Below are 14,435 nucleotides of genomic sequence, written 5' to 3'. Positions count from 1 at the left end.
GTACAAGGTGGGGAATGTAAATGAGACAGACAATCTAACCCTAAGATAACAGATGCGGGCCCTTGGTTCTACCCTAACCATCTTACACCACTGGGTCTGGGAGCGATTACCTGTGAGTCTGACCGCAGACGCTCACCCCTTTAAACCAGGAGATGCGATATGGATAAAGGAGTGAAATGTCCAACCCCTAACACCCCTCTGGAGGGGCCCCTTCACTGTCATTTTGTCCACCCCTACTGCAGTAAAGGTGGCCGAGGTAGGTCCCTGGATTCATCACAGCAGAGTGAAGCCCGCATCTTGAAGCTGGGAGTGCCTTCCTGATCCATCAACGCCTTGCAAGCTGACCATACGGAAGAAGCAATCTGCAACTCCAGAGGCTCTGGGAGACTGCAGCCCTGCCTCAGTCACTCTGGAAGCTGACTGATCTAGGCACGGCAGAAGCTTGAGGAATGGACGGTCTGGTGAAACAGAAGACTGTCCTTATTTTCCATGTTTCCTTACTGTGACGCACTGTCACGCCTTGTTTCTCACCGTTATTGTGATTGTTGCTCTATTCTTTGCCATAGGATTGGCCGAGGCTGACCCGGAAATGTGGCGAGAGGTTTCTACTAGCACTCACCTTCCTCTTGGAGATAGGATACTTCATTGGTACCAACATGGGGAAACAATGGCCATAAGAGACTAGAAAATTAGATTCGCACAAACCTTATAGTGAAACAAAATATCCCAGTCCTACTACCGGGGTCTGGCTCCTCAAAAGCTCAATTATTGGGAAAAAAAGTTTTGCTTGGTGGAAAAAAAGTTCATCATCGTCTCTGTTAAAAACTTAACATACCTAGGCCAAAGATTTTATAACCGAACTGCCCAGAAAATCCAATGGAGGGGGACCCCAGATCACCTTGAGCCAGATCCCCATTCCTTGTCTAACTTCTCTCATCTCTGAGAGGCCTGGGACAATGTCGATGCAGCCATCAAATGGCAGGCCCAGGTGGACCATACTAGATTATGTGGAAGGACAGCCTATATAGTACTTCCCTCAGTCTGGTCAGGGTCATATGTACTGAAAACTATTCATCCATCTTTCTTCCTGCTCTCACTTGCTAGAGGGAAACATTTGGGAGTCCAAGTGTATGGGGACAGGGAGACTCAAAGGAAGCAGTGTGCCTTACAAATTGGCAGTTAAAAAGATAATAAATGGCTTCCTGAGTGTATAATCCAAAATTATGGCCCTGCCACCTGGGCAGCAGATGGTCCCGGGGCTACCACACTCCCATTTACATGCTAAACCATATGATTAGAGTGCAAGCAGTTGTAGAAATTATAACCAATGAAACTGCCAGGGCTCTTAACTTACTAGCCAAGCAACAAACCAAATGGGCAATGTTATCTATCAAAATCGCTTGGACTTAAATTATCTGCTTGCTTCTGAGGGAGGAGTTTGTAAAAAGTTTAACTTAAGCAACTGCTGCCTACAGATAATGAGAAAAAGTCATAGAAGAGATCACAGAACAAATGAAAAGGACTGCTCATGTCCCCGACCAGGCCTGGAATGGTTAAAACCCCAGGGAATTATTTGGAGGATTTTCAACTGTCAGGGGATTCAAAACTCTCATAAAAATTATCCTCCTAATTCTGGGAGGGTACTTAATCCTACCTTCCTTAGCTCCCCAGTCTGCCTCCAGTCTCACTGAGGCCATGATTACAAAAAAAAAAAAAAAAAAAAAAAAAAAAGACAGCACTCATGTAATGGTGTTATAAAAATATAAACCTCTAAACCAAGATGATGCTCTTTGACCCAAAACAGAGGGGTCTGAGCATGAAAGGGGGGAATATGGTAGGGTCCCCTCCCTAAGGAAAGAAAAAAAACCCTCAAGGCAATCTGACTATATGCTTATGACAACATCCCTCAGGACCTTGTAACATGAGACCACTTAATCAGACTGCATGTTTGTGTGTTACCATATATGGGAGACAAAGAAGTAAAAAATACATTAAAAACTGTGCCATGTGGCACTGGGGCCTCAGTTCTTCTGGTAAGAACCCAACTAAGCAGTGCCCCAGGAATAAAGTTGCTTCCTGGAAGGCAAAGCCTGGTATCATGACTCTCTGTGCGAGAATCCTGCTACAGTGGAGGAAGGAAAACATTCACCTACTACTAGGCTTAATTTTTCCATACGTGCTGGTTTAAAAACTAGGTAATTAGCAACCCCGAGGTAATGGCTATTTTTCTGTTGATTCATTTTACCAATCACTTAGAAAGGATCTGAACTTGAGTAGCCAACATATGTATCAAATATCACAATCAGAATATTTTCCTAGAGCAAAGAAGCAAAATTAATTTTTTCCACAAGTAGAAAAAAATTATATAATAATGTTCTAAATTTTCAAGAGTTTTAAATTCCTTATCATGTTAAACCAGGTATTAACGTTAAGGAAGATAAACAGAACCAATGAAATAATTTCTATCTAATGTCAAACAATATTGACCCTCGCACTAAGTTTATTGTAAGTTCCTTTTCATCTCAGTTTGCATTCCTTCAACATACAATAACTGAGGCTGTAGGGAATTAATCAGTGGCATGCAACAGAAGGGAAAACCATTTAGGGGACTAAAAAACCTTCCTGTAACCATCCTTTTTTTACTTTACATTTTAGTTTTTATTAAAAAATTTTTTTCTTACATTTATTTGAGAGAGAGAGTGTGAGTAGGCAGAGGGGCAGAGGGAGAGAAAGAATCTTTAGCAGACTCCATGCTCAGCACAGAGCCCGATGCAGGGCTCCATCCCACGACCCTGGGATCATGACCTGAGCCAAAATCAAGAGCTGGATGCTCAACTGAGCCACCCAGGCGCCCCCCTTGTAAGCATCCTTAACAATAGGATGGACCATGGTCATAGAAGCCTGAAATTTTCTTTCTAACTCTCAATTTTACTCTGAAAACTGATCAGAAAACATGATTACTAATACTGTAAGGAGTTTCCATGATAGCTTTATAGACTTCATTAAAAATGACAGCTTTCATATAAAGGAAAAACTCAGTCTGTCTCCTGTGTGCCTCCTTTATTATTCACACAAAACACTTCACTTCTGATACTTCTGGTCACCAAATGGGTGGTTTTTCCCCACAATAAGCAATTCTCTGTGACATCAGCTGGGTGCCCTACAATTTAACTCAATTGTGACATTATTCACCCAGAGACAGCATCAGATCCCACAGGTTAAGGGCTCGGTCTCACAAGACTGTCCTCTCCCCCCACCCCATACGCGCGCGCACACACACACACACACACACACACACACACACACACACCAGATGCCAGGTGCACCTGTTATCACCTGTGCCTCTGACCAACCAGCTATTTGCAGCACCCCCTCCTTAGGTTCTATTAATTTGCTACAGAGGCTCACAGAACTCAGGGAAAAACTTACCTATGTTTACTGTATTAAAGAATGTAAAGGATGCAGATAAACAGCCAGATGAAGAGATACACAGGGAACTTGTGTCCCTGCAGAGTCGGGGAGCCCTACCCTCCAGTGTAGATGTGTTTACCCACCTGGAAGCTGTCTGAACCCCATACTACAGGAGTTTGATGGAGGCTTCCATACCAGGCATGATCAATTTTTAACTCAATTTCCAGCCCTTCTCTCTTCTCTGGAGGTTGAGGTTTGGAGCTGAAAATTCCAAGCTTCTAATCATGCCTTGGTCTTTCTGGCGACCAGCCCTCATCCAGGAGCCACCCAGGGTCACTTCATTAGAACAAAAGATGCTTCTGGTGCTGCTACCACTTAGGAATTTACAAGGGTTTTAGGAGCTTTGTGTCAGGAACTGGGGGCAGAGAGCAATATATGTATTTTCCATTTCCTCAGATTTCATAAAAAAACCATAGCTATATTTTCAATTTTCAGTATATATATTTCAAATTAATTCAAAACACTGACTTTATACCATGACAGAAAAATTCAAATTTATAAAACTCTGTATTATACTGTGTCAAAAAGAAATAAAATAAACTGAAATGTGAACTAAAGGTTAAATAAATAAATAAATGTTTACCCTCTCTCTGGGGTGTTGTCCAAAGAAATCTGGATGTACTGCAAAATAGAATGGCCTCAAGGCATTGACTGCTTCAGCTCCAGATAAAGCTCTTGAGGAGAGAAACCAGTGTGGAAATATCTTCTCCAGACATAACCTTTTAAAAAGATTCAGATTTATTATTTATCAAGGCACGGACACACACACACTCAGATCCTCAATGCATAAAGTGACAATAACATCAAAATTATTATGTATGGAAGATACCATAGAAACAAGACAGAAACCAAAACTGTGGTTTTCTGAAATATATAAAAGTTTTGACAAGCAAATGTCCACGTCTGAAATAAATAAGTTGCGGGGATGTGATGTACAGCATAGGCAATATAGTCAATAATATCATAATAACTTTGTATGGTGACAGATGGGTAACTATGCTTATCAGGGAGATCATTTAATAATGTATAAAAACATTGACTCATGATGTACACTTGAAACTAAGGATACTGTATGTCAATTATACTTAAAAAGAATTTAAAATTAAATTAAGAAATATATTAAAGTTTTAACAAGCAGCGAGTACCACGTGGCTTCTAAAAACAGTGATTTTAAATTCTTCTGGTGCAATATGAAAAAATAATATCAATTAATGATGAAATTTCCAAATTTCCCCTCAAAGCCTATTATGAAATACTAAATGGCATTACTACAGATGATGACAATTTTCTATAACATTTTTTTCTTCAGATAAAAAAAAAACTCAATATCCAATAATATAATCTTTTCTTTATAGTGAAAAATATTTTGAAAATTATAATGCTTAAAAAGAGATACAAGATGTCCCTTGGTTTACTTCCTCATTGCTAGCATGCTAAAATTATTTTAGTTGGATAACTTAACATTTTCATTCTTAGATTCTGGCATAACTCACCTAGGAGTGTTTTTTTAAAGTGTAGTTTTAAATCCAAATGAAAATATTTACAATTTTGGGGAAGCACTTCCACGACATCTATTTTTGAACGTTACAATTTTACCTTTTCCATTCCATAATGGTCTATAAAGAAGTCTAAATATTAGGCACATTTTTGTCTTAATACATTACCTCATAGATAATTGAGCATGAGTGTTGTCTCATACAGTATTGAATCTACAGAAAGGTTTTATATTTTTAAAATGAGAGACTATCGAATCATTTATGAGATTTTGTTAACAATCTGGAGACCACCAGCATATTTTCAGATTACCTTTGGTTTTGTTTTGGGGTTTTTTTGCATATATTTGACCCTTTTACAAAGTCAGTGTATGTAGGCTGTGTACAAAGGACGACAACAGGAGCCTGAACAATAAAGGAAACAGTAAACAGGTACCCGAGTCCTCAAAGTGAGGCAGCATAAGTAAAGATTGGTGATGGCTCCACTCAGTCCCCATTTGAGTTTCAGTTCTCATTTCTAAGTGTCTCACGGACACTTAGCTGTCCTGTCAGCCTGTCAAATTTTGTGTCTATAAAAAGGAATAGAGGTCACAGTCTTCCTTCTAATCTCTGCCTGGATACAGAACGCAAGGACGCAGTTCAATCCAGGATTATCTTCCTTATTTCTGTCCTTCGGGTACCACTGTTCTCAGAGTTGCCAAAGCACAAACCTGCAGAGGTACCACTGCCCAAAGCAGTTCACACCCCCACCCCATTTTGGGGTGCTCTGGAAGTGGGTTATTTCTTCTCACTTTACAGTGTCCCTGGAAACCGTTCCCTCTTTCCATTTTCTGTGCTCCCCATTTATCACCACAGGGTTGGACTGCATAGCCTCACCATCCGTCTACCCCCCAGTCTTATCCCTACCATATTACATACAGGTTAATTTCCCTGAAATTCCACTACCACTGTATTCCCTGCTAAAACACCTCTGCTGGTGTTTCAACTCCTGCTGAAAAAACTCCACTTCTTAGTCTGGTATTCAAGTCCTCTGTAATCATTTCCAATCTGTCTTTACAACATGACCTCCTACCACTTCTTTAGACACCTCAGGTCAACTCTCAGTGATCTCTCTCATTCTTCCCTTTCTTCTGCGTGGTTTCTAAGCCCTAAACACACTCCCTGTGCCTTAGTTCCATCTACCTAAACAGTACTCACTCACTAAACAATTATTGTGTAAGTGCTACGTGCCAGAAGGCAAGATGCCCGTTTCCCCCAGATACTTCCCTTTAGTATCCTCACTATAAACAGTCTTCCCTTCTTCTAATCTCTAAAAACAGAAACTGTGGACCCAGCATATTTAGAGCACCATACCATAATGTGTGAGAGATGTTTCCATTTGTCCTCTTCCTCCACCCACACCCATCCTCCTCAGGTATCATGCACCCTTGAAGGCTGTAAACATGGTTTACATGTGTACTTGCTGTTGTTGGGTTCGTTAGTTGGCATCTGCTGAGAAGCACTAGCCAAACACACTTGGATGTGTGAGAGAAGTGCTGGGAAAGGGAGAAGGTAGGGAGAACTTTCAAACCAGGAGTTAGGTCTGACACCTGTAGGAGAGAGGGGAGGCAGGACTGGGTAGGAAGTCTTGGGCTGCAGCACAGTTCCAAGAAGTGCTCAGGTAGGCCGGTGGAGTGTCCTTGGGCCAAAGATGCCCACTGGCAGAGTCCTGTGTCTTGCTGGAGTGAGCCTGACTTAGTATTCCTGCTTTGCTTGGTCACTGACAGCCAGGAAAGAGTGGCTTCGGGACCAATCCTTTGGTGGACCCGGAGAGGCCAGAGAGCTCAGTGGGTATCCTTTTTTTTTTTTTTTAAATTTTTTTTTTTTCAACGTTTATTTATTTCTGGGACAGAGAGAGACAGAGCATGAACGGGGGAGGGGCAGAGAGAGAGGGAGACACAGAATCGGAAACAGGCTCCAGGCTCTGAGCCATCAGCCCAGAGCCTGACGCGGGGCTCGAACTCACGGACCGCGAGATCGTGACCTGGCTGAAGTCGGACGCCCAACCCACTGCGCCACCCAGGCGCCCCGCTCAGTGGGTATCTTATAACCACCACAGCACAGGGTCTGGCACAAGTATTATTGTTTTTATTTTTTAAATTTTTTTAAAATGTTTGTTTATTTTTGAGAGAGAGAGAGACAGAGACAGAGAGTGTGAGCGGGGGAGGGGCAAAGAGAGAGGGAGACAATCTGAAGCAGGTTCCAGGCGCTGAGCTGTCAGAACAGAGCCCAGTGTGGGGCTCAAACTCATGAACCACGAGATCATAACCTGAGCCAAAGTCGGACACTTAGGTGCCCCAAGTATTATTTTTAATGTACATTAAATGAATATATAGTAGGTTTTTAATGAAAGGAAACAAAACAATCAAGGAAAGGTAAATGGAAAACAATATTATACTGCTTGAAATTGAGCAGATTCAGCACGTGAAAATCTGAAATTGCAAGATATTGAGGAAAAGATTAGATTTTGTAGGCCACGTGGCCTGTCTTACAACTATCTTACTTTGCTGCTATAGCAGGAAAGCAGCCACAACGAGCACGTAAGTGAGTGTGGCCGCGGTCAGACAGAACTTCACTCACATAAGTAGGCAGTGGGCCCGTCTGCCTCATGGACTATACTTTGCTGCCCTCTGCACTAGAGGAAGCATCCCAAGTACATTAAAACATACGTGCACAATTTCCTTCTAATGTTTGTGGAACAGACTATGCAAGAGAGAGATCTGTCAAATTATTTGCATTTTTCCAAAAAGGAAAGTTATCCTGCCTGTAAGAGCAAAGCTGCTTTGAGTGCAATGCAGAGCCATTAACAACCCGTCAGGGGATCAGGGCCTTTGCGAGGTAAGGAATGCCACCACTGGTATCTGCTTTGCATAGGATGCGATTTCTCATTAACGAAGAGTTTGCACTGCAGCTGCTCCAGGGCAGTGTTCCTCAGGATGCATCGCACCGTCAAAGCAACTCACTGGGCTACGAACCGGCATTGAAAAAGAGAGGGTGCACAACAGAAAATATCACTGGATACGTATTTTTTAATGTTTTGTTTTTGAGAGAGAGAGAGAGAGAGAGAGAGAGAGAGAGAGAGGTGTGACAAGCGTGAGAGGGGGAGGGGCAGAAAGGGAGGGAGACTGAATCCCAAGCAGGCTCCAGGCTCTGAGCTGTCAGCACAGAGACATCATACCCTGAACTGAAGTCGGAAGCGTAACCGACCGAGCCACCCAGACGCCCCAATATCACTGCATATTTTCTCAGGCTCAGTTGGTCAAGCCTCTGACGTCAACTCAGCTCCTGGTTTCAAGGTTCGCGGGTTGGAGCCCTGGGTCCGACTCTGTGCTTACAGTGTGGAGCGTGCTTGGGACTCTTTCTCTCCCCATCTCTTTCTCTGCCCCTCCCCAACTTGTGTGCGCGTGCATGCTCTCTCTAAATAAATAAATAAACTTAAAAAAAAAAAAAAAAGAAAATATCACTGGGTAACTATTGTTATGAAACTTGTATTTTAAGGATTATGATTAAAATACTGTTTTCCGAAGGCTGGAATAAAAACAAGCTGGAAAAGCGTGGCTCTGTTCTACAACCACTACTATTCACTGCCTGTCAAAGGCATGGAGTGAGGAGGCAACCATCACTGAAGGGAATGGTCCATGAGATGTTACAGAACTCATTCCTCCAGGCTCCCATGGTCTCTCCTGTATCAGAGCATGAAAACACAATACTTGAGCCTGGTTTTCTGTGGCATGAAGAATGTCTCCTCATCTGCAGAAGAACAGTTTTTCAGGGCACTGTATCCCAGTTACTTTGTTTCCCTGCCACTCCCCCTCCCCCTTATCTCTTCACAGTTGTGTCAGGAATTCTGTCAGAGAAAGTCTCCCTTTGTTTGAGAATCCTTGTTATTTACAACTTGGTGGAAAAAGTGTTTCCTCTAAACAACTTCCTTTTGACAGGAACTATTTACTTACACAGAATAGTTATTTAAAGGAACTAATTACTGCCAAGTATGTTTCAGAAACCTAAAACTTCACATATTTTTATGTAGCAGGTCAAATTGTCTTGTAGTTATATATTTTGAGCCAAATGAACAATATTTTCCCCTTTTTTTGACTTGGCTACCAAGAAGCCAGGACTGAATTTGATGTCTGAGTAATTGTTGACCAGTTCTGTTTTTTTTTTTTTTTTTTTTTTAATTCTTAATGTTTATTTATTTTTGAGAGAGATAGAGTGTGAGTGAGGAGGGGCAGAGAGAAAGGGAGACATAGAATCCGAAGCAGGCTCCAGGCTCTGAGCTGTCAGCACAGAGCCCGACGTGGGGCTCAATCTCACGAACCTCGAGATCATGACCTGAGCCAAAGTCAGATGCTTAATCAGTTCTGCTTTTTAATATGATTTTTTTTCTCTACAGGGCTTTTGATCTCTTTCAATTATACTATATTTGCCTATTATACAATGTCAATTAAATTCATATATTTGAACTCAAATCCTTTCTTGAAGTAGCATTTAGATTATATATCATTAGTAGCAAATGCAGTAATCAAATGATCTTACTATACAATTAAATACAATTTAAATGTAAAGTGGTTTTCCATATGACAGCATAGACTTGAGGGCAACATGACAAAAACTGTGCTAAGGACAATCTTTATCTTTTTTTCTCTTAAATTTTTCATACTGAACTATTCTGAAACATGGTATTTTTTTTCAGCTTCTGCCCTGAATGAACTCTTGGAGGGTCTGGATGTTCATATGAATTTTCTTTTTCTTTTTTTGTTCCTGCCCTCCATCATAATATAATTTTAGAATTTGAAAAATAAAAATAAATTAAAATTATCCAAATGCATAACAGATACCCCCACCCACACTATTTACAGATTGGACCACACAGCTTACCTTCTCACCGGTCTCAGGTGGCAAAACATTTCTGAATATATGTATATACATCAACTGCCAGCCATCCATTAATCACCTAAAAAGTTAAGCAGATACAAGTAATGAACAAATGGAATTTGAAATTAAAAATTACCATTTATATTAGCATCCCCCACTCCCAATATGAAATGCTTATCCATAAATCTAACAAAATATGTACAAGATCTATGAGTAAAACTGTGAAATTGATGATGAAATCAAAGAATTAAATAAATGGATATCCTATGTACATGAATAGGAAGACTCAATATTGTCAAGATATCACTACTTTCCAACTTGATCTATAGGACAATAGATTAAATCTATAGATTCAGTGCAATCCCAATCAAAACTCCAGTAAGTTATTTTATGGATATTGGAGGTTCTTCAAAAAGTTAAAAACAGAACTACCCCAGAACCCAGCAATCACACCATTAGATATTTACCAAAGGATACAAAAATACAGATTTGAAGGGGTACATGCATCCTGATGTTTATAGTAGCAATATCAACAATAGCCAAACTATGGAGAGAGTCCAAATGTCCATCAAGTGATGAGTGGATAAAAAAGATGTGGTACACACACACGTAGGAATATTACTCAGCCATCAGAAAGAATGCAACCATGTGGATGGAGCTGGAATGTATTATGCTAAGAGAAAGAAATCAGAGAGAAAAATACCATATGATTTCATCACTCATATGTGCAATTTAAGAAACAAAACAGACCAAGAAAAAAAAAAGAGAAACAAAATAGATAAACATATGGGATGGGGGAAGAAAAAGAGAGAGGGAAACAAACCACAAGAGACTCTTAATGATGGAGAACAAACTGAGGGTTGATGGAGGGAAGTGGGTAGGAGATAGGCTAGATGGATATTAAGGAGGGCACTTGTGATGAGCACTGGGTGTTGTATGCGGGTGATGAATCACTGAATTCTACTCCTGAAACCAATACTGCACTGTACGTTAACCAAAATTAAAAAAGAAAGAAAGAAAGAAAGAAACCAGCATACAGATGTCTAAAGAAGCTTTATTCATAATTGCCAAAACTGGGGAGCAACCGAGATGTTCTTCAGAAGGTGAATGGATAAACTGTGGTACATTCAGACAATGGAATATTATTCAGCACTAAAAAGAAAAAAAGCCATCAGGCCATGAAAAGATGTGGAAGAAGCTTCCAAAGCTATAGTAATTAAAACAGTATACTGACATAAAAATAGACATATAGATTGATGTGACAGAATAGAGAGTCTCAAAATAAGCCCATGCATATATGGTTAATTAATTTATGACAAAGGAGCCAAGACTATACCATGGGGAAAGGACATTCTCTTCAAGAAATGATGCTGGGAAAATTGGACAGACATATACAAAAGAATGAAATTGGACCCCTGTCTTATACCATACACAAAAATTAATTCAAAATGGATTAATGATTTGAACATAAGACCTAAAAGCATAAAACTCCTAGAAGAAAACAAAAGTGGCCAGCTCTTTGACAATGATATTTTTGAATATGACACCAAAAGCAAAAGCAACAAAAGCAAAAATAAACAAGACAATATCAAACTAAAAGGAAAGCATCAACAAAATGAAAAGGCAACCTCCTGAATGGGAGAAAATCATTGCAAAGCATAAATCTGATAAGGTACAATATCAAAATGTATAAAGAACTCAACTCAATAGCAAACAAACAATCTGATTTAAAAAACCTGGGGGCGCCTGGGTGGCTCAGCGGGTTAAGCGGCCAACTTCGGCTCGGGTCATGATCTCGCGGTCCGTGAGTTCGAGCCCCGCGTCGGGCTCTGTGCTGACAGCTCAGAGCCTGGAGCCTGTTTCAGATTCTGTGTCTCCCTCTCTCTGACCCTCCCCTGTTCATACTCTGTCTCTCCCTGTCTCAAAAATAAATAAAAACGTTTAAAAAAAATGATTAAAAAAATCTGAATAGACATTTTCTAAAGACATACTGATGGCCAACAGACATATGAAAAGATGCTCAACCTCACTGATTTCAGGGAAATGCAAATCAAAACCACAATCTGATATCACCTCATGCCTGTTAGAGTGGTTATTATAAAAAAGGCAAGAAATAACAAGGTTGGTGAGGACGTGAAGAAAAGAAAACCCCTGTACACAGTTGGTTGGAATGTAAATTGGTGTAATCCTATGGAAAATAATATGGAGTTTCCTCAAAAAATGAAAAATAGAATTACCATATGATCCAGTAATTACTTTACTGGTTATTCAAAGAAAACAAGAACACTAATTAAAAAAGATAAAAGCACCTCTATATTTGCTAAAGCATCATTTAGAGTAGCCAAGATATGGACACAATCCAAGTGTCCATTGGTTGAATGAATGGATAAAGACATTGTAGTACACACACACACACACACACACACACACACACACACACAGAGGAATATATTATTCAGCCATAAAAAAGAATGAAATGTTGCCATTTGCAACAACATGGATGGACTTCAGGGATCATATGCAAAGTGAAATAAGTCAGACAAAGAAAGACAAAAACTATATGACCTGTCTTATGTGTGGGATCTAAAAAAAATAAAAAGAAAAAACTCATCAAGCTCAGAGATACAGAGAACAGATCGGTGGCTGCAAAGGGTGGGGTGGGGGTGGAGGGAAGAAATGGATGAGCTGTCCTTTTTTTAGTTTACATAAATTCAATATAAAATTTTTAAAAGTTTAAAAAGGAAAAATAAATGAGCTATCAAACCATGAAAAGATGTGGAAGAAACTTGAAGTGACAGAAGCCAATCTACAAAGATTATGTACAGTGTGATTCCAACCATATGACATTCTGGAAAAGGCAACACTATGGAGACAGTAAAAAGTTCAGTGGTTGCCAGAGGTTGGAGGGAGAGAAGGATGAACAGGTGGAGCACAGAGGATTTTTAGGATAGTGAAACTACTCTCTGTACTACCATGGCAGACACACGTCATTATACTTTCGTCAAAACCCATGGAATGTACAACACCAAGAGTGAACCCTAATGTAAGCTGTGGATTTTGGGTGGTAATGATGTAGGTCACTGTAGGTTCAAACTGTAACAAACGCACCATGCAGGTGCGGAAGACTGTGTGTCAGGGACAGAAGGTATGTGGGAACTCTATATTTTGCTCAATTTTGCTGTGAACCTAAAACTGCTCTAAAAAATAGTGTACTTTTTTAAAAGGTAAGCAGATAAAAGGGGGAAGATTTTAATCACATGAACTTTTCCAACAATTTAGATTATAGGAAGATGTTCAACTATAGTATGATATGCATGTCAACTGACATAGTGATTTAAAAAAATCCTAAGAGGAAAAAAAATCGTATGAACAGTCCATTAATAAGTATTGAAATGCCCTATTCACCCAATAATCACCAAGTAAAACATTCCTTTTCTCCCTATTATCAAGCTCTTAGCTGTCTTACTCCCTATTATTCCACTCTTCCAGGCATCTGTTCAGCAGCATTATTCTCTCAAACAAACCATTACATGGCTAAAGTCCTATTCCATCAAATCTTGAGCATTAAGTATGTTTAAAAAATATTTTCATGATGTAGTTAATATACCTGAACCAAGGTAATGTAATGAAGCATATCTGCCATTAATAAAATGACAGAAATATGTATTTTAAAGACAAATCGAGAATTACCTTGAAAAATTTACGTATTCAAACAACAATTATTTGTTGTATACTTTACTTTCTGGTGTGGCAAAAGTCTCTGGAATGCAGAATTGTTAGACATATTCATTTCAATGTTTAAAAAGATGATTTTACTTAACCATCTACCTTTATATTTTGTTTGAGACAAATACACAGATACAGGAGATACTCCTACCATTTTGAAGATTTCTGAGATGAAATGGAGGAAAAAGAACCATTTGGACTATCTAAAAGTTCAGTGCAATCTGTGATGGACTGAATTCTCACAAAATTTTCTCAAGAAGTAACCAGAATAATCTAATCTTAGTTAAGAGGACACAGATAGAAGGCTCAAAGCTTGCAAAGACCAGAAGGATATACATATCCAATCTTTAACTGGCTACCTGTAGGTAGTAAGATATTAAGTGCTTTAATTTTATTTCCTGGTTTTCTTACAATGAACATGTGGCATACATTCTTAATTTTTTTTAATCAATGCTTTTAACATTCAAATTTAATGAAGAAAATGAGTATAGCAGGAAAGAGGGTTGTTCACTCAGTTTTTAAGACAGGACCCTAACCCTGGAATATCTGTCCAAAGACATTCCTGGACTGTAGTCCCAATTTAGCTCAACAAGAAACAGCTTACCACACTCACACATAATGAATTCATTTTTATATTATTATTTTTTTAAGTTTATTTATTTATTTTTTACTAATCTCTACACCCAATGTGAGGCTTGAACTTAAAACCGTGAGATCGAGAGTCACATGCTCTTCTGACTGAGCCAGCCAGGCGCTCATTTTTTATATTATTAAGAAAATTTATGCAATTTAATGGCAAAGATACTAATAAATGAGCTAAAACTGTGGGTA

The 14,435-nt window shown here is 39.4% G+C and overlaps 1 protein-coding gene across 6 annotated transcripts in view; it reads right to left on the bottom strand.

Annotated features, from left to right (window-relative positions):
- The window catches only part of TCAIM (T cell activation inhibitor, mitochondrial), a 98,871-nt gene that overhangs the window by 63,619 nt on the left and 20,817 nt on the right, over positions 1 to 14,435 (bottom strand). For all 6 annotated transcript variants that reach the window (XM_060638053.3, XM_078432537.2, XM_060638049.3 and 3 more), the window contains 2 exons: positions 9,882 to 9,957; positions 4,055 to 4,190 (listed from right to left, as the gene is read on the bottom strand). In XM_060638053.3, the coding sequence (XP_060494036.1) occupies positions 4,055 to 4,190; positions 9,882 to 9,910 (165 nt within the window). In that variant the 5' untranslated portion in view covers positions 9,911 to 9,957. The remainder of the gene's footprint in view (positions 1 to 4,054; positions 4,191 to 9,881; positions 9,958 to 14,435) is intronic.

This window comes from Panthera onca, chromosome C2, assembly GCF_046562875.1.
Source record: "Panthera onca isolate mPanOnc1 chromosome C2, mPanOnc1 haplotype 2, whole genome shotgun sequence".
NCBI lineage: Eukaryota > Metazoa > Chordata > Mammalia > Carnivora > Felidae > Panthera > Panthera onca.
Note: the sequence above shows the minus strand (reverse complement) of the source record. Positions and strands in the feature narration are given on the sequence as shown.